Source organism: Pseudonaja textilis, chromosome 9 (genome assembly GCF_049901715.1).
Source record: "Pseudonaja textilis isolate UNSWEBS1 chromosome 9, rPseTex1.2, whole genome shotgun sequence".
Lineage (NCBI taxonomy): Eukaryota > Metazoa > Chordata > Lepidosauria > Squamata > Elapidae > Pseudonaja > Pseudonaja textilis.
Window position 1 is genome coordinate 2143851 of NC_141998.1, and position 20276 is coordinate 2164126.

The 20276-nt window shown below is 43.8% G+C and overlaps 1 protein-coding gene across 1 annotated transcript in view; it reads left to right on the plus strand.

Annotated features, from left to right (window-relative positions):
* FER1L5 (fer-1 like family member 5) overlaps nucleotides 1-19364 on the plus strand; it is a 68001-nt gene extending 48637 nt beyond the window's left edge. The window contains exons 35-49 of the mRNA XM_087938742.1: nucleotides 1-67; nucleotides 1281-1403; nucleotides 2774-2929; nucleotides 3883-3974; nucleotides 5303-5473; nucleotides 6781-6929; nucleotides 7383-7522; nucleotides 7646-7734; nucleotides 8682-8777; nucleotides 10313-10454; nucleotides 12829-12928; nucleotides 13310-13521; nucleotides 15717-15826; nucleotides 17745-17892; nucleotides 18474-19364. The exon at nucleotides 1-67 is cut by the window's left edge and continues 47 nt beyond it. Of these exons, the coding sequence (XP_087794868.1) occupies nucleotides 1-67; nucleotides 1281-1403; nucleotides 2774-2929; nucleotides 3883-3974; nucleotides 5303-5473; nucleotides 6781-6929; nucleotides 7383-7522; nucleotides 7646-7734; nucleotides 8682-8777; nucleotides 10313-10454; nucleotides 12829-12928; nucleotides 13310-13521; nucleotides 15717-15826; nucleotides 17745-17892; nucleotides 18474-19364 (2686 nt within the window). The remainder of the gene's footprint in view (nucleotides 68-1280; nucleotides 1404-2773; nucleotides 2930-3882; nucleotides 3975-5302; nucleotides 5474-6780; nucleotides 6930-7382; nucleotides 7523-7645; nucleotides 7735-8681; nucleotides 8778-10312; nucleotides 10455-12828; nucleotides 12929-13309; nucleotides 13522-15716; nucleotides 15827-17744; nucleotides 17893-18473) is intronic.
* The last annotated feature ends 912 nt before the right edge of the window (nucleotides 19365-20276 follow it).

A 20276-nucleotide genomic window follows, 5' to 3' on the forward strand; every position in this document is an offset into this window, starting at 1 on the left:
CTATGCCACAATGGGAGATTTGTCAAAGAGCGGACACTACCTGGAAAAGGGCTATGATAGCATAAAGGTGTGCTTTTAAAGGAAATATCATAAGAATACGGCGCAGGGCAACAATTGTCACAAGAAATACCAGCTCCCAAGTTTCCCTAGAGACATCAGGTGACTCCTGTTTCTCACTTCATCAAATATCCACCAAAGGGATCTCCAGTTTTCTCTGAAGCTTGGGGCTGGTCTCCATATCCAATGTGTCAGCATTCCCAGTGGTGGGATTCAAAGAATTTAAGAAACGGTGCTCTGCCCTAATGATTTCTTTCAACAGCCAGTTCACCGAACTCCTCATAAGGTCAACAACCGGTTCTCCCAAACTGGTGCAAACTGACTGAATCCCACCACTGAGCGTTCCAACTCCAAATCAATAAACTCAAAGACAAACAGTTTCTCAATGTTCCATTTTATTACAGTTGTCATATTGGCACATCTGGGGAAAACCTGAATTTGAGGGTTCCAGGTTTTTCCCCTTTCCAAAAGAGAATTCAAAGATCCATCCTCTGCACCCACCAGTCCATCACATGGCCCAATCAAATCTTCATCCCAAATGGAGACATTCCCTCCCAGTCACTCCCCTCCAGGTGCAGGGAAACATGTCCTTGACTCTCTGAGAAAGAGTGATGTTGAGTCTAATCTACCACCTCTCTATGAAATCCCCCCTCCCAAATTCCCAGACAGCCTCGAAGCTTCCAAGTAAAATATGGATTCCAAGGCTGACACAATGAAGTTGAATATTGTAAGTCATCTTTTGCACTGGAAGAGGCAATGCTGGCTGAGGAATTGTGGGAGGGTTTTTCAAAGTATGTTCAGTTATTAAAGTAAGAATATTCACATCCAGGCAACACATCACACAGTGTGGACACTATAATCACTTACAATGAGGCCTGAATGTTTACCAATTTTGCAAATCAACAAATGTATAAAATGTTTGGACCATTTGTAATTAGTTAATACAGAAGTGGACGGATGCTTAGACTAGAGAATATAGATCATAGAAACATATGTAGAGAGAGTAAAGAATATCCCAATTGATATTTTTAATCTACAATAATTACATCTACGATATAGTAGATGTAACAATACAAATAGAGGTATTACATTTGCAATGTTGAAGATTTAATAATGTACAATAATATAAGAATACATAGACTAGAGAATAAAAATCACACAAACATATATAGAGAAACTAAAGAACATTTCAATTGATTTTTTTTTAATAACTTGCCTCCCAGATCTACAACTGTGAGCTGGAAGAAGTACCTGAATTCCACGGTCTCCAGGATTTCTGTCAGACCTTCCAGCTGTACCGAGGAAAAGTCCAAGATGATGACCCTGTGGTGGGGGGAGAATTTAAGGTGAAAATATGAGCCCGACTCCCCTCTCTGGCAAGACACCTGAGGAAATTTACCCAGAAAATCTGGATTTCTATCCTTTGTGATCTCTCTTCTTCTTAATTAGGTCATAGACCGGCATGTAGAATACAGAAATCACATTAATTAAACTAAAATACAAAAGACTCCGAATAACAGGGCTGGAAGGGACCTTGGAGGTCTTCTAGTCCAACCCCCTGCTCAAACAGGAGACCCTATACCATTTCAGACAAGTGACTTTCCAGTCTCTTCTTAAAAGCCTCCAGTGATGGAGCACCCACGATTTCTGGTGGCAAGTTGTTCCACTGGTTAATTGTCCTCACTGTTAGGAAGTTTCTCCTTAATTCCAAGTTGCTTCTCTCCTTGATGAGTTTCCATCCATTATTTCTTCCCTTGTCTTCTGATGCTTTGGAGAAGGCAAGCCTTTTTCATTGGAACATGAAGGACGCATAGATAGATAGATAGATAGATAGATAGATAGATAGATAGATAGATAGATAGATAGATAGATATAGAGATAAGAGATAGAATAATAGATAGATGATAGATAGATAGATAGATAGATAGATAGATAGATAGATAGATAATAAATGACAGATGATAGAAATAGGAGATAGATAGATAGATGATAGATAGATGATAGAAGATAGCTAGATAGCTAGATAGCTAGATAGCTAGATAGATAGCTAGATAGATGGATGGATAGCTAGATAGATAGCTAGATAGATAGATGGATGGATGGATGGATGGATGGATGGATGGATGAATGGATGGGTGGGTGGGTGGGTGGATGGATGATAAATAGCAATGATAAAAGTGATAGATAGATAGGTAGGTAGGTAGGTAGATGGGAGACAGAGACAGAAACATGAAGGAAGGAAGGAAGGAAGGAAGGAAGGAAGGAAGGAAGGAAGGAAGGAAGGAAGGAAGATTCTAAAATATCTAAGAAGGGTTAGAATCAAACCTACAGCATAAAGTGTGAGGTTCTGAGGAGTACCTGCCTGTAGACAGAGCGATGGAGCCAAATTGATCTGATAGCATTTTAAGGTAAAACAAATCAGAACGACCAGGTTATTTAAATGAAAACTGGAAATAATAACTCCTGGTGTGCTCCTGCATAGAGAGGACAATAGAGAAGAGCATGTTCCAATGAACTGCTGCTAGTGACTTATCAAGGGCTTTTCATTGTTACGTTGATGTGTCCAAATCTCCCAATTCATTAATAGCCCATGGGAAGCAAAATTCCAGCAGCGTTGAGTCAGGGGAACAATATCATTTGCTCATTTGTCTCGGGGAAAGAAAACCAGCAGTGGTCCTCCTTGAAGCCTCCACTGACCCCCTGCTTTGTTCTACAGGGGCTTTTCCGGATCTATCCTTTGCCAGAAGACCCCAGAATTCTACCTCCACCACGTCAGTTCCAAGAGCTTCCTGCCAACGTCTCCCAGGACTGTCTGGTTCGCGTTTATATCATCCGAGCTTTTAATCTCCAGCCAAAAGACGTCAACGGATTGGTAAGTTCAAGTACCTCCTCAGCCGTGAGAGCCGGCAGGGTGATTTGGGGCCGACCGTCAATAAAAAGAGGTTAGTGGTTTGCCAAGTGTGTGGAGCGAAGGCACTCTGCGAGACTACTTGCACGGAAGGAGTCTCGCCTCATTAAACGAACTAGAGCAGAGCTGCTTTTGTTGACATGAAGCAGCAGATACAAACACTGACAACAACCGTCCATTCACTTCTACTCCGTGTGGCTTGATTCACAAACCTCGCAACCTCCATTTTGAACCTTGGGGTGGGCCGCTACCGGTTCAGGCGAACTAGTAGCTAATGTGATCATTTTTTAATGACTGGTTCGGCGAACCGGCAAATCTAACCCCTGGCTGGCTCCACCAACCCTGCCCTGCCCAATCCAGGAGTCTTCACGTTTTTGGAGGCCAGGTAAGGACAGGTCCTGTGTAGAGGCTCGGGGAAGGTGAAAAATGAGCGTCCGGAGCCTGGGGAGGCCATTTTCACCCTCCCAGAGGCTCAAGAAAAGTTTCCGGAGCCCAGGGAAGGAAAAAAAAGGGTCCCCTGCTGTGGTGCAGGAGGCTGAGTAGGCCATGCCCACCCAGCAACCTGGCAGAGAACCAGTTACTAAAATTTTTGAAGCCCACCCCTGTTTGGAACTGGCACCTTTTGATATGGCCCAAGGGCTAATCAATAAAGACTTATTATATTATATTATTATTAACTGGCACCAACTGACGAATTTCCTAAAAGCTCTGACTCTCAGAGTCTGCCTGGCTACTCTTGTAAGTCAAACTCGCCAAATTTCGGCGAGGAACCTGTCCCCATACTGCAAGGGTCGTATGTTTGCGAGTCTCGTTTAGGAAAGAGAACGAAACCTTCTCTTTGTGTCTTTGTGTGTGCTGGTCCCGGGATGGGATGTGGAGAAGAGAAGATGGAGTTTTCTCTTTGCATCTCTTTACAGTGTGACGCCTACATCAAGATCAAGCTGGGGAAAGAAAGGATGGCTGATCGAGAAGAATATATACCCAACACCCTGGATCCTGTGTTTGGAAGGTCGGTCTAGCAAATGGATTCTGGTTGCTTTGTTGCACTGCTGACCAGCATTCAAGCGATGTGTGTAACCATAGATTGGGTCTGAAGAAAACACTCTCCCATAAGGAGCAGGTGACCATGTTCCTCTCAAACCTGGTTAACTAATTTGTGGTGATAGATAGAAAGACAGACAGACAGACAGACAGACAGACAGACAGACAGATAGATAGATAGATAGATAGATAGATAGACAGATGATAAAGAGAGAGAGAGAAAGAGGGAGAGAGAGACAGACAGATGATAAAAACTAATGCAAACTAAAAATAAAAGAATAAGAAGAAAATATAAAGTACATAAAAAGAGAAATAGAAAAGAAAAAATTAGATAAGAGATGAGGTATGGGAAGATGAGATCATTTCTTGCACCTTAAGAGAAGGTAATGTTACTAAAATTGTTTAGACTTGTGATGTGAGAAATCATTTCTTTATATATTTCCATTTTTTCTTCTATTTTTCTTCTGAATATTCTTCACCTTTCCATAATCCATCTCTTATCTATAAATAAATTATAAATGCTTGTTTTTTGTAGTCTTGATATTAGCAAAGGTCTATTAAGAGTTATCAGAGATAACGGCATATCTATTTTGGCTTGATCTTTCAGTAAATGTCATAGAACTTGATTTCTTTTCATTTTTTTTTCTTTGTCCCTTCTCACGCAATTCTTTAAAGCTTTTATAAGATTTTGATAAATCCAATATAGGAAAATTATCTAGGTCATTCTGTTAGCGTGTTATTTGTATATTCTTTTTAATGATGAAGACTTCAGTGGTTTCTTTTGTAGATCCAGTGCAACCTCTCTTTTTTCATATTCTTGTAGCTTATAATCCATTTTAAAATCAGGCCTATTAGATATTGCTCATTCCTCTTCCATAACGCCTTTTAAACAGAGTTTATCTATAGGGGGATAGGATTAAAACTAACTTCTGGATCCATTGTTCAAAATTATCCTTTCAATATGTCTAATGTTGAAATATTTATCTTCCTTCATAATTGTAAGCAAAGTGTCATTCTGTTTTAATTGTTAAAAATGAAAATTATTTTTTTATAAAGGCTTACCTGTACAAGGGTCCTAAGTTTCTGCTTTCATGGACAAAGCATTCAAAGGTCTAGTCCAGCCTTTTCTAACCAGGCAACATTTAAGACTGTTGGGGTCATGGCTCCCCAAATTCCTAGGAGTCTACTCTTGCAATGAATTCTGCGAGTGAAGATACTAGAATGGATAGGAGTGGGGCACTTATATCTTCTTCTTCTTCTTCTTCTTCATCTTTTTTTTTGGGGTGGTCTCTCAAGAACGTATGAACTCACATGCACCATCCCATTAGAAAAAGACCTGAAGATCTCATTATTTGATTTTGACCTCTTTTCACCTGATGACATTGTTGGGGACACCACCATAGACTTGGAGAACCGGCTCATGTCTCATTATGGGGCCAACTGTGGGCTGCCACAGACTTACTGTGTGTAAGTATACGCGTGAGTAATCCCATCTTTCTCCTCCTAGCAGCTTCCAGATGTTTGGAGGAGTCATCTCCCAGAAATACCCAGGAACTGGGCATGTCTAGTCTAGTGCAGAGAAGGACCAGGGGAGACACGATTGCTATCATGTCCATGCTATCATGTTCCAATATCTCAGGGGCTGCCCCAAAGAAGAGGGAGTCAAGCTATTCTCCAAAGCACCTGAAGGCAGGACAAGAAGCAATGGGTGAAAACTAATCAAGGATAAAAGCAACCTAGAACTAAGGAGAAATTTCCTGACTGTTAGAACAATTAACCAGTGGAACAACTTGTCTCCAGATGTTGTGAATGCTCCAACCCTGGAAGTTTTTAAGAGGATGTTGGATAACCATTTGTCTGAAGTTGTGTAGGCAGGGGATTGGACTAGAAGACCTCCAAGGTCCCTTCCAAATTTGTTATTCTATTATATTCAAATTCCCAGGAACATCTTCCTAGCTTTAGAAGTTCAGGTTATTTTCATCTACCAAATGCAGGAACTGGAAATGTCTAGTCTCCATAAAAAGAAGGACTAGGGGTGACATGATGGCAATATTCCAGTATTTGAGGGGCTGCCACAGAGACGAGGGGGTCAACCGATTCTCCAGAACACCTGAGGGGGAGAGAAGTTGTTACAGATAGACACTTAACCAAGAGAGATCCAACCTAGAATGAAGAAGAAATTTCCAGAGAGTGAGAAAAATTAACCAATGGAAAGCAAGCCTCCAGAAGGTGTGGAAGCTTCATCACTGGAGGTTTTCAAGAAGAAATTGGATAGCCATTTGTCTGGAAGGGAATGGGGCCTGCTGCTTGGACAGTGGATTGGATAGAAGCAGAGGTGGTATTCAGCCGGTTCTGACCGGTTGTACAGAACCGGTAGCAGAAATTTTGAGTAGTTTGGAGAACCGACAAAAACCCACCTCGGACTGGCCCCGCCAACCCCATCTCTTCTCTGCCTCCCATCGAGTCCCAGTTGATCGGCTGGGTCTTCTTTGGTTGCCCTGGACAGGAGAACGGAGCTGGAAAGCAGGTTAGTGGGGTGGGGAGGGAATGGGGATTTTGCAGTATCCTTCCCCTGCAATGCCCAGCAAGCCATGCCCAGCAAGCCACACCCACAGAACCATAGTAAAAAAAATTGAATCCCACCAGTAGAAGACCTCCATGGTCCCTTGCAACTTGGTTATCCTATACTGAAGTGATAGCTTCGAGAAAAAGGCACGAGTCTTTCTAAAAACACTCTCTACAAACATCGTTTGATCCCCTCCTCTCTCTTGTAGGGCTGGCCCCACACAATGGAGAGACCAGCTTCTTCCAAGCGAACTCTTGGAAAATCATATTCAGGCCAAAAACCTACCCCAGACGGAGATAAGTGAAGATGGAAGCAAAGCCGTTTTCATGGGTAGAACTTATCTGCTCTCTGACTTCGGTAAGTTTCCATCCAATTTTTGATACTGTACTGTTTGGGGCAGTGCGTCTCGCCCCAAACACTGACAATTCAAGAATGGGTAGAGAGCATCACAATTTAGAAATGGAGGTTGCCAACTAGGATTCTTGGGAAATTCAGTGTCTCCTTTAACTATTGCAAACCCAGGTAAGAAAGCTATGAAGATGCCTGCAGGAAGTCAAGTAACTGCAGTCTAGCAATGTTTAGAAAGCTGGTTAAGGCTTTCCTTAGCTATCGACCTTCTCCCGGTCAAAAGGAAAGGGAACGAACTACATTTTGGAACTCCTTACTTTCACTCAAACCCACCTTAGATATTTTAAGTTTAGAGATTCTTCCTCTTACCCCCACTTTTAAAACTATAGTCACCGATGTCTTGCCTACTCAAGGCCTTGGGTTGAGTTTAATGGGATTCCATCTGATGTTTCCTCCTTTCAGAGACCAAAGTACCTTCGCATGGATTTCTGGGACCCGCCAAAGAACGTATGGCACTCCACCTCCTCCGGACATGTGGTTTGGTCTCTGAACACATAGAAACTCGCACCCTCTATGACTCAGCTCTACCTGGGATTGACCAAGTAACCCTTAATCTCAGATTTTCATGCTATACTTGTTAGCTGATAGAAAGAAGAATCCGACAGACCAGCAAATCTATCACGGTGGATGTTGTCTTATAAATCCTGTACCTCTCTCCTATCCAGGGTAAATTACAGATGTGGGTGGACCTCTTCCCACTCTATTTGGGTGACCCAGGACCTCCATTTGATATCACCCCACGGAAGCCCAGGAAGTAGGTGCTGCCAATTTGCGTCAAGTCGCTTTACACAACTAAACTAAATGTCAGCTGCCACGTCACACTTGCTTGCGCTTCGCTGATATGTGGTGACAGTTCTGCCACTGACTATGGAGGAGGGGGATGAGGGGGGGGGGCTTGCTTGGGAAATCAAAAGTAGGTGCTGTGTCATCCCGAGAAGCTGCTTCAAGGTCGCCCAGCTGGAAGGAGGAGGGAGGCGCATATCAGAACTGACCATTAGGAAAACAGCGAGCAAGATTTTAATTGGTTACCTTGGGGTAGGAAATGAAAGACAGTTAAGAAGGGGAATGCATATTGTAGGGATGTTGGTGCACGAATCTCAGTTCTGGCTATGCATTGCTACAATAATCTCTAATAAAAATGCACCTTTCTCAGCAAATGGAGCCAAGAATTGTTTTCTGCTTAGAATTTCCCCCAAAAAAATTTTTCACGAGGCAAGTGGACTTCCTTCTTTTTTTGTTTGAAGATGTTTTGCTTCTCATCCAAGAAGCTTCTTCAAGCTCTGACAGGATGGTGGGGAATGGAAGGATTGATACTCCTTGCAGACACCTCTGGTCATTTGCATCCTTTGAGAGGGTCGTTGAGGCCATTTGGAGGTTTGTCAGAGCGGAAGAAGCTTCTTGGATGAGAAGCGAAATGTCTTCCAAAGAAAAAACGAGAAAGTTCAGTTGCCTTCGGGAAAAAAAACACCTTTGAGACAACCATGACCTGAATGACGGAGAAACTCCGCAGACTTTTAGCCGACTCTATGCTCAAGGGATTCCCAAGTATAGCTTCCTCTTTCTGGAAGCTTCTTCCTTGTCCCCCCACCCCAAGAGCCAGAGGAGGGTAGTGGTTGACCTCATTGAGCTAGGAATGGAACGATCCGGGTTCAAGTTCACTCTACGCCATAGGAAAATCATCTTCTTCTCTCTTCTTTCCAGATACGAGCTCCGCTGCATAATTTGGAACACAAAAGACGTGGATCTAGAAGATACCAATATCTTTGGAGACAAGATGAGTGACATCTATGTGAAAGGGTATGAGATCAGTAATCTTGGTGGGGAATCCCAATCAGGTGCATTTGGATAAGGGATCCAATTCCTCTGTTCTTAAAAAGATGTGATTGGTGATGTTTTTTTTCCTCCCTTCGGAGAAAGAAAGTGGTTCCATAGTATTCAAAAGTAGTGACATAATTCAGGGGGAGTTTGTAAGTTTCTTCGGAAACAAAACTCTTCCCGTCTCTTCAGCATCTCAGCGGGGAGAGGAGACACTGAGAAAGCCCATGCAGATCCATCAGTCTAGCCATCAGTGGTGGGATTCAACCGGTGTAACAACCGGTTCAGTGAGCGCGCGCTTCGCAGGTGCAGAGTTTGAAAAACAAACAATTTCAGCTCAAACTTACCTTCTGCTGCAGCCGTGGTGAGTAAAACAGCTGATAGGCGGCAAACTGTTGTGCCACGCGAATCAGCTGGGCTGAAAAAACAAAGAAGTATAGGACAGACTAGGGCCATGATGGGGAACCTATGGCACCTGTTCCACAGGTGGCATGCAGAGCCATTTGTGCGGGCACACGAGCCCCAGCCAAACTTACCTGCACTGTGTACGCACACGCCTCCCGGCTGATTTTTGGCCCGTTTGAAGCCATTTTCGCCCTCCCAGAAACTCAAGGGAAGCCTCAGGAGCCTCAGGAGGCTGAAAAATGGGCCTTCCGGAAATACCAGAAGTGCCGAAACAGGCCCGTTTTCAGCTTCCAGGGGCTTCCCTCAAGCCTTCAGGAGGGCGAAAACGGCCTCCCCCGGGCTCCAGAGGCCCTCCTGAGGCTGAAAACAGGCACTTCCGGTATTTCCGGAAGGCCCGTTTTTCAGCCTCCTGAGGCTGCAAAGGCTTCCCTCGAGCCTCTGGGAAGACGAAAACGGCCTCAAATGGGCTGAAAATCAACTAGGAGGCGCGTGTATGCACAGTGCAGGTAAGGGGGTGGGGCAGGGTGTTGTGCATGCAGCATTGTGGGTGCTGGCATACGTGTGCGCACACTATCGCATACACACACACACTTTCGGCACACCACAAGAAAAAGGTTCACCATCACTGGACTAGAGGTGAGTGGGCAGGGCTAACTAATTGCCAGAACTACCGGTTCCCCCAAACTGGTGTGTACCGGCTGAATCCCAACACTGAATCAGGCCTTCTCTTTTTTCCAATCCTATCTTTCCTTTGGTAAAGGCTTTGGTCTCTTCTTTGCATCCCTTGAGTGCCATTCTTGGATTCCTACTTCGACTGCCCTTTCCTTCTTCATCCCACAACCCAAAACCATAGCTTCTTCTGTGAGAAGTGGAGAATCAAACCAGTCGTGGCTTGACCAGAGTGTCATTTCTACCCCCATCGAGGTCCTTCACGCATTCCCACACCACCTACATGCCAACAGAGAGTCAGTGGACACGTCTGCTTTCATTTCCGTCTACACCTGCTGGCCAACACTCCAACCCAATTACATAATGCACCCTTCGCTAAATCCGATCCCATTTTTTGAGTCGACTAAAAATATTTCTGTCCCTCTCCTTTGCTTTGGTCCCAGATGGCTGGATGGCCAGGAGGAAGACAAGCAAAGAACGGATGTCCATTATAGGTCTTTGGCAGGAGAAGGCAACTTCAACTGGCGGTTCATATTCACACTGGATTATTTGCCCATGGAGCAAACTTGTGTCCTCACTAAGAAGGTTGGGCATAAACTGGCTTTTAGTTCTCTTTCTCTCCCTCCCCCTCTCTTTATTTCTCTCTCTCTCTTTTTCTCTCTCTTTTCCTCTCTGTCCCTCTCTTTCTTTCTCCCTCTCCCTCTCTTTTTTTCTCTTTCTCTACTTCTCTCTCCCCCCTCTCTCTTTCTCTTTCCCTCTTTCTGTCTCTCTATCTCTTTGCCTCTCCTTCTCTTTCTTTCTCTCTCTACTTCTCTCTCCCTCTCTATTCCTTTCTCTCTCTTTCTTTCTCTCTCTGTCCCTCTTTCTCTCTCCTTCTCTCTTTCTCTCTCTTTCCCTCTCTTTCTTTCTCTCTCTTTCTTTCTCTTTCTCTCTCTCTACTTCTCTGCCCCCTCTCTTTCTCTCTCCTTCTCTCTCTCTTTGTCTCTCCCCTCCCTCTCTTTCTCTTTACTTCTCTCTCTTTCTTTCTCTCTCCCTCTCCCTCTCTCTCTGTCCCTCTTTTTCTCTCTCCCTCTCTCTTTCTCTCTCTTTCCCTCTCCATCCCTCTCTTTCTTTCTCTTTCTCTCTCTCTCTCTCTCTCCTCCCCCTCTCTTTCTCTTTCCCTCCCTCCCTCTGTCTCTCCCTCTTTCTTTCTCTCTCCCGCTCTCTCTTTCTCTCTCCCTCTCTTTCTCTCTCCCTCTTTCTCTCCCACTCTTTTCTCTCCCCTCTCTCCCTCTCTTTCTATCTCCCTCTCTTTCTCTCCCTCTCTTTCTCTCTCTCTCCCTCTCTCCCTCTCTTTCTCTCCCTCTCTTTCTCTCTCCCTCCCTCTCTCTTTCTCCTTCTCCTCCCTCTCCCCACCCTCTCTTACTCTCTCTTACTCTTCCAAGCCAAAAGATGGTGAAATGCTGCCACCTTCTGAGACAGACAGGAAAGCCACGGAATAACATACTTTCTAGTCTTTTTTTAAGTAACAGGGAGTCCTCAACTTACAACAGTTTGTTCAGGCATCATTCAAAGTTACAATGGCACTGGAAAAAATGACTTATGCCCATTTTTCAGTTATGACCTTTGCAGCATTCCCATGATCATGTGATCAAATTCAGGTGCTGGGCAACTGGTTCATATTTATGACCGTCGCTGAGTCCCAAGGTCACGTGAGTCCCCTTTGCGACCTTCTGATGAACAAAGTGACTGAGGAAGCCAGGTTATTAATTTAACTGGTGTTAACAGCTTAGTTTTCCCCAATGGATGTTTTTTTTTTCTTGGAAACTAGAAGTAAATGCCAGAAGTTGGCAAAAAAAAAACCCATCAGAAGTCACAGTTATGCTGCAAAGAGCTGTAAATGTGAGCCAATTGCCAAGTGCCCCAAATGGGATCACGGGGTTACAGAGGAGAAGGAGGGAAGGAGGAGGGAGAGAGGAAAGGAAGGAAGGAAGGAAGGAAGGAAGGAAGGAAGGAAGGAAGGAAGGAAGGAAGGAAGGAAGGAAGGAAGGAAGGAAAAGAAAGAGAATGAGAGGGAGAGAGAAGGAGAGAGAGAGAGAGGAAGGAAGGAAAAGAAAGAAAAAGAAAGAGAAAGAAAGAAAGAGAAAGAAAGAAAGAAAGAAAGAAGGAAGGAAGGAAGGAAGGAAGGAAGGAAGGAAGGAAGGAAGGAAAATAAAGAGAATGAGAGGGAGAGAGAAGGAGAGAGAGGGGGAAGGAAGGAAAAGAAAGAAAAAGAAAGAGAAAGAAAGAAAGAAAGAAAGAAAGAAAGAAAGAGAAGGAAGGAAGGAAGGATGGAAGGAAGGAAGGAAGGAAGGAAAGAAAGAAAGAAAGAAAGAAAGAAAGAAAGAAAGAAAGAAAGAAAGAAAGAAAGAAAGAAGAGAGGGAGAGAGAAGGAGAGAGAAAGGAAGGAAGGAAAAGAAAGAAAAAAGAAAAGAGAGAAAGAAAGGAAGGAAGGAAGAAAGGAAGGAAGGAAGGAAGGAAGGAAGGAAGGAAGGAAGGAAGGAAAGAAAGAAAGAAAGAAAGAAAGAAAGAAAGAAAGAAAGAAAGAAAGAAAGAAAGAAAGAGAGGGAGACGGAGAGAGAAGGAGAGAGTAAGGAAGGAAGAAAAAGAAAGAAGAGAGAGAGAGAGAGAAAGAAAGAAAGAAAGAAAGAAAGAAAGAAAGAAAGAAAGAAAGAAAGAGGGAGGGAGGAATTATTGTCCTGTAATAACATTAAGGATTAACAGCACAATTTTAGTTTTTTTCTTCCAATTGATCTGATCAAGGCATCTTTTTTCTATAGAAGCGTTAGTTTTGACAGGTGCTTGGTTCAACCGTTTCATTTATCCTCCCATTTATGTCACACAGTTCTTCCCAGGCATCCGAGGGGGCGTCCGTTACAATCTCTCCTTTTTAGCGCTTTCATCTTAAATACCATTTTCCTCCCTTCCGTTTTTCTTGCAGCAACATTTTTGGAGTCTGGATGAGACCATGCAGAAAGTACCTCCGAAACTGATCATCCAGGTCTGGGATAATGACAAATTCTCAGCTGACGATTTCATAGGTAAGATTTTTTTTGAACAGGATGAGGGCTCTTGGGATAAAGTTTTCTGCCGCTTCTCAACAAGATTTTCCTCCCGGCATGCTCATTGTGTTTGAATGAGAATATATCTGCTGAACAAAACTCCACACCGGGGACAGGAAGGGCATCCAGCCATTAAACTATCTCCAGTCATTTCTTTCGTGATTGCCCACCCGTTACTTCTTGCCATTCTTCCATGCCCAGCTTCGGACGGTCCAATGTACATAGCAGGGCTGCTTAGGACATGGCGTTACCTTCTGCGAACCATCGGATCGTAGAACACGGAAGGATTGGAAGGGGCCTTGGAGGTCTTCTAGTCCAATTCCCTGCAGGGGACCTTATACTTTTGTTCCTCCTCTGTAGGCAACCTGGAAATCAACTTAACCAGCGTTCCACGACCTGCCAAGCGGCCTCGGGATTGCACTCTGAAAGTCCTGCAGGACGATAGCGGCAGGGCCAGATCTTGCACTCCTTTTCACCAACGGAAGCAGAAATGCATTTCCCTGTTCACCCAGAGGAATATGAGAGGCTGGTGGCCTTGCATTGTCTTCGAGAAAGACAAGCCACGGGTGTCCGTAAGTCAGGAAGAGATTGGCGGGATATGGGTGTTAATAGGGTATCTCTAAAACCTCCAATTACAGGTAGCATGTTTCCCCGAAAATAAGGCCCTGTCTTCTTTTTTTAAGTTTTTTTTTATTTTTATAACAAAAACAACAAACCAAACCATCTTTCAGTTATACAGTGTCTCGACTGGGTACACATATCTTGTGCACATAATAATTTTTGCATCCATTCCTTGTTGAGTTTGCACTCGTATTATATTCTTTTTTTTAAATTTTAAAATAAACTTTATTAAAGATTAAAAAGAAAAATATATACAGTGTATAAAATACCACGTTTCGTTACCAACAAAACCAATATACAAATACAAATATTGACATAAAACATATATATTTCTTATCAGCTAAGACGGTGTGATCATTTATTGAAAGCAATTTTACTAATATTCATTTTCTATTTTTGGTATATGCTCTCAGTTTAACCATTTCATTTTTCAAATTCTTATCTTTCAATTTCCTGGTTTTTCTCCTTCATCCAGTTGTACCATTTTTCCCAAGCTGTAGTAGATTTTGAGTCTACCTTATAAGTTTTTGTGAAAGTAGGTCCATTTCAGCACAGTCAAGAACTTTCTGAATTAATCAAATTATTTGTTGGCATTTGGTCATCCTTCCAGCATTGTGCCAACACAATTCTTGCTGCCGTGATTATATGGAGAATTAAGTATTTCATTTCTTTTGCATAACATTTTAACATTTCACATATTCTAATCAACAAAATGTATTGTATTATATCATTATTATCATTATGTCGTTAGGTTTGGTTTTTTTGTTTCAGTTTCCAGCTATCCTTGAAAGCAAATCCCAACTCTTACTAGGTTAAATATTCATGTTATAACTTATTCAGAATGATCTATTACAGTATATCATTTTATTACAGTATCCTTTAATTTCTTACTCTACTTTCTAACCATCCATAAAATAAATCCCAAATCTTATCATACTCCCTTTCTTCTTGCTCTCTAATTGCTAATGTTAATAAGACCCTGTCTTTTTTTTTTCTTTTTGCCACCCAAAAAGGCAACAGGTCTTATTTTCAGGGGATGTCATCCACTGATTAACCTCACTTGGGCGCATCGCCCCCAGCCTCCTTTTCGCTGTCAGGAGCTTCTTCTGCAGCCAGCAGGGCTTTCCTGAAGGCCTCTGCAGCTGATAATGGAGCTCTGGATCGATCCAGAGCTTTGTTCTCAGCTACGGAGACCTTAAGAAAACCTGGCCAGCCTTGCCGGGTGCAGAAAAAATGGGCCAGTAAGACAAGTGTTAGGGTGTGCGAGGCTGGCTACAACTGTCCAAAGATAAGGAGTAGGGGATCAAGCTATTCTCCAGAGCAGGGGTCCCCAACCTTTTTTGTACCAGGGACCATATTATTAATTCTTTGCGGCCCGGTACAAAATGATCCACAGACCGGTACCGGCATCAGCACGCATGACAAGGCAAGGTGAGCCGAGCGACCGGCCAGCCAGCCGTCCCCTGCTTCTCCCCGCCACCTTCAACTCCTCCTTTGTACCTTCTCCCGGTCGATGGGCTTTTCGGGCTCTTTCTTAATTTCCTCCTGAGTAACGCAAGACTCCACCGCCATCGGGACGGCTCTTCGTTCGAAGCTGCCCCCACCCCTTCGATGAAACTAAGGCACAAGGATTCCTTCAGCGCCCAAACGCCGCTTTCCAACCAACAACCGACAAGCTCACCCGGAAGCACTTTCTCAAGCGCCGTCAAAACAAGATGGCGGCGCCCAAGTACCGGCGGCCTGGTACAAAATGATCCACGGACCGGTACTGGTCCGGGTCCTGGTGGTTGGGGACCCCTGCTCCAAAGCACCTGAGGGAAGGACACGAACCAATGCGTGGAAACTAATCAAGGAGAGAAACAACCTAGAACTAAGGAGAAAGTTCCTGACAATTAGAACAATTAATCAGCGGAACAACTTGACTCCAGAAGTTGTGGATGCTCCAACACTGGATGTTTATAAGAAAAGATTGGCCAATCATTTGTCTGAAATGGTATAGACTTTCCTGCCTAAGCAGAGGGTTGGACTTAAGACCTCAAGGTCCCTTCCAACTCCAATGTTATTCTATATTGTATGTTCAAGCCCATCAAGAATGACTTTTCATCTCAACTCTATGTTCTTGTGTGTGTGTGTGTGTGCTTTCTAGGGAAAGATCGAGATGTCTCTGGAATTGCTGACCGATTTGGAGGCTGAAGAATTGCCAGCTGGGAGAGGAAGAGAAGAGCCAAATGCAAACCCTTTTCTGAAGCCACCAGAGTAAGATCAGAACACGGGTGTCCTCTGATAGAAAACCTGGTGGAGGGATGACTGTCCTCAGAATTGTAACTTGGGAAAGTATGGAAGGAACAATGGTGGGATTCAATTTTTTTTTTACTACCGGTTCTGTGGTCATGGCTTGGTGGGCGTGGCAGGGGAAGGATACTGCAAAATCTCCATTCCCTCCCCACCCCACTAACCTGCTATCCAGCTCTGTTCTCCTGTGCGGGGGAACCAAAAACCCAGCCAATCAGCGGGGACTCGGGGGGCGGAGAATGGACAGGGGCGGGGCCAGTCAAAAGGCGGTATTTGTCAGTTCTCCAAACTACTCAAAATTTCCGCTACCGGTTCTCTCTAACCCGTGAGAACTGGCTGAATAGCATCTCTGGGAAAGAAGCTGTAAGCCTTACATCACCATTCATAGCGATTGGCAGATTTGGAAGCAGGAAAGTATCTCAAAGATGCTTTTCCAAAAGGCAGCTGGACTTTCTTGATTGTTTTTTTTTCCCCTTTGAAAACATTTCACTTTTTGTCCAAGTAGCTTCTTCATGGTTCTCCCAACTAGCAAGAAACCACGGCCAACTTCGCCGAAGAATGAGAACTAAAGAAGCTTCTTGGATGAGAAGCGAAATGTTTTCAAAGGAAAATAAAAACAAGAAAGTCCAGTTGTCTTTTGGGACAACCATGACCCATTCGCTAGAACCAGCTGTTAACATTCTAAGCAGTTTGAAGAACCGGTTGTTAGAAGAAATTACTGGGCTAATCCTGTAAGGAAGGCAGGAAGGAAACATTCTGGTGTTGCTTACAGAAACTGCCTCTCCGTTAACCCTTAGTACATTCTTGGCAGGACTAGACTTCCTGTCTCAGGAACTTCTCTGGAGGTCTTTCCCCTCCTTTGCTGGTACTTTGCTTGTGTGGAGTGACCATTCAAAGTTAAAATGGCACTGAAAGAAGTGACTTACGACTGTTTTTCACACTTACGACTGTTGCAGCATCCCCACAGTCTTGAAGGCCAGGCAAGGAGATGCGAGCCTCGATGTGAGTGATGTTGAGTTGGCCACGCCCAGCCAGTCACATGACCACCAAGCCATGCCCACCACCTAAGCCACGCCCAAAGAACCGGTTATTAAAAAAATTGAATCCCACTCTTGGTTAAAAGACTCTGGAAAATGTACCCTCAGAGAAACCACAATCTTTGACAGAAGTCTTGTAGACGCAACAGGCAATGTATGCTTCTCCCAATGCCTCTGTGACATCATTGTGGGCTTCTGCAACTCTAGAGTCTGGGATGAAACAGAAATTAATGCCAAGGGGTCAAAGAGGCCAGATATTGAAACATCTTGGCTGGTCTTCAGCTGATGGGGGAGCATAAGCAAACGAAGGATGAATGGAGCTAAGATGAAAGTGTAGAAAAGAGCAACCAAGATGGCTAGAAGACTGGAGGCTAAACCATACAATCAATGGTTGCAGGAACTGGGTATGTCTAATCTAGGGAAGAGAAGGACCAGGGGAGACAGGGTAGCAGGCTTCCAATATTTGAGGGGCTGCCCCAGAGAGGAGGAGGGGGGTCGAGCTATTTTCCAAAGCACCTGAAAGCCAAACAAGGAATAATGGATGGAAACTGATCAAGGAGAGATTCAACCTGGAAACAAGGAGAAACTTTCTGACAGTGAGAACAATCAACCTATGGAACAGAAGTTGCCTTCGGAAGTTGTGGGAGCTTCATTACTGGAGGCTTTCAAGAAGAGACTGGACTGCCATTTGTCAGAAGTGGTGTAGGGTCTCCTGCTTGGGCGGGGGGAGGGTTGGACTAGATGACCTACACTACAAGGTCCCTTCCAACTCTGTTAATCTGTTCATCTGAATACAGCGGCTATCTCACCACCCCGTCCCTCTTCATTCTTCTCCCCCAAACTAGGAGACCGGAAACCTCTTTCCTATGGTTCACAGCCCCCTTAAAGAGCATCCATTTTATTATCTGGCAGAAGAGTAAATGGAAGATCCTAATTTTGATTTGCATCCTTCTGGTGATCTGGCTGTTCATAGATTTCATCTACGCAGCGCCAGTAAGTTCTTCTCAGTAAAGAATGTGAAAATGTAACCTGGAAGGGGAATCATGCTGTCAATTCATACAAATTATTTCTATGGTCTATTTAGAGTTGGCAACAGAAAGCGAGGGGGGAACAGTGGGCAGCTTGCATTCCATAAATGTTTTCAAAGATAGTTTCTATGTGATCGAAGTTTCTGCCACGCAAAATTCTAACTGGAGAGAATGATTGATGACTCTGGGCTGTGGATGTGTCCCATTGGAAAGTATGAATTACGATACACCCAGGGGGTGGAGGGAAAACCAGGGTCAAGGGTGGCAATGAATGATGTGTCTCAGAGTCGGCTACACCCAGGCAGTGCTGGCATGTTAACTCCCAATAAATCCTCTTTAAGTTTTGGAAGTTTGGCTTGAGACTCACGATTTAAATTGGGTTAAGTGTAGGAATCCTGACACATGTTATAAGTAGCAGGGGTAGGGCTCTGTCAGTCAAATGGGGAGAGAGAGGCGGGGAGGGAGGGAGAGAGAAAGAGAAAGAGAGAGGGAGGATAGAGTTCAGTTTTCACTGGTTTCCTCCATCTTCTAACTTTCTTTACTCAGGGTTATCTGGCCATGAAGTTGGTCAATCCAATGAAATTGCGTGGTCCACCTTGGTCCAAGCAGTCTCCAAATAATAATATTAACACGAGCTTTCAATTAACATGGACAACCTCAGAAACAACGCAGACAATTTCAAATGTGTCATTGCCACCAGCTTCTCCCAAGAAAGGGCCACCAGCTTCTCCTAAGAAAGGGCCACCAGCTTCTCCCAAGAAAGGGCCACCAGGAGCTCCCAAGAAAAGACCACCAGGAGTCCCCAAGAAAGGACCACCAGGGGCTCCCAAGAAAGCACCACCAGGAGCCCCCAAGAAAGCACCACCAGGGGCTCCCAAGAAAGGACCACCAGGAGCCCCCAAGAAAGGACCACCAGGAGCCCCCAAGAAAGGACCACCAGGGGCTCCCAAGAAAGGACCACCAGGAGTCCCCAAGAAAGGACCACCAGGAGTCCCCAAGAAAGGACCATCAGGAGCCCCCAAGAAAGGACCACTAGGAGTCCCCAAGAAAGGACCACCAGGAGCCCCCAAGAAAGGACCACCAGGAGCCCCCAAGAAAAGGCCACCAGGAGCTCCCAAGAAAAGGCCTCCGGCAGTTCCCCAAAAAGTGTCAACAACAGCTCTCAAGAATATGTCATCAGCAACTCCAAGTAAAGCTCCAACAACCATGCTGAAGAAAGGACCAACAACAACTCTGAAGAAAGTGAAACCAACAACTCTGAAGAAAGTGAAGCCAACAACTCTGAAGAAAGTGTCACCTCCCACCTCAAAGAAGCCATCTCCTAAGAAAACACCAAAAGCAACTGTCCCAAAGCCATCACAACCAACTACCAAGAAATTATGGCCAACTTCTCCCAAGAAAAAACCAGTTCCCCCCCAAAAAATGTCCAACTCCTAAAAAAAGATTGGTAACACTGAAAACACCCCCAAAATAATAGTTATTCTTCCAAAAAAAATCCTTGCAGGATACCATCAACTACTAAGATCTTGGTCTGTTATAGTAAGTGACAATTTTTTGCTACACAAAAGAAATCCTGCTCTTCACAGTCTATTTGAAATGTCTTCCACTGAAAGGCCATTCTTGTTTCATCTTCCCTGTTGTCCTCAAAGGGTCTTAGGGAGTAGAAACACTGGGTCTTTTTTGAATTTGGTACCTTCCTTCCAACTTTTTCACTTTTGATGATGTTCCTCAAAGCCAACTCCTGAAATACTTGCAGAGGGAGGAAGAGAGAAGACAGTGTGGAGTCAGGTGAGACTTCAGAAGAAAGTACACTGTCCTGGTATCTCCAAGAGGTCAATGAAGGCCCCTCCTTCAAATGAAATATAGTTCAAGAGAAGTCAACGCCTTGTTAGTTAGAGAACTAGAGTCATAAATAGTTGCAATTCAGTTACACATGTTTTCAGCCATCACTGGAGCCAAGTCATACCATACAAATAAATATGCCCTCAATGGTCCTTTGATGCTTTGGGTGAGATAGTCCTTTATAAGAAAAATTAAATTTAAATAAAAAATTTTTTTTCATGGAGTAAAATATAAATCAAAAGAGAAATGGGAAAGGAAAACGAGGCAACAAGTGAAAAAATAAAAATATTTAAGAAATATAATGACGTCTGACCTTCTTTTCAACCGTTAAAATCTTTTTTTTTAGCAAATTTTATTAATTTTTTTAAAAAAACAACACACAAACAAACAAAACATAGGATGTAGTGACATAAAATAAAACATAGGATGTAGTGACATAAAACCGTTAAAATCTTAAAGTCCTTCCTCGTCTTAAGATGTTTTTTACAAGTCTCTTCAGCCCCTCAT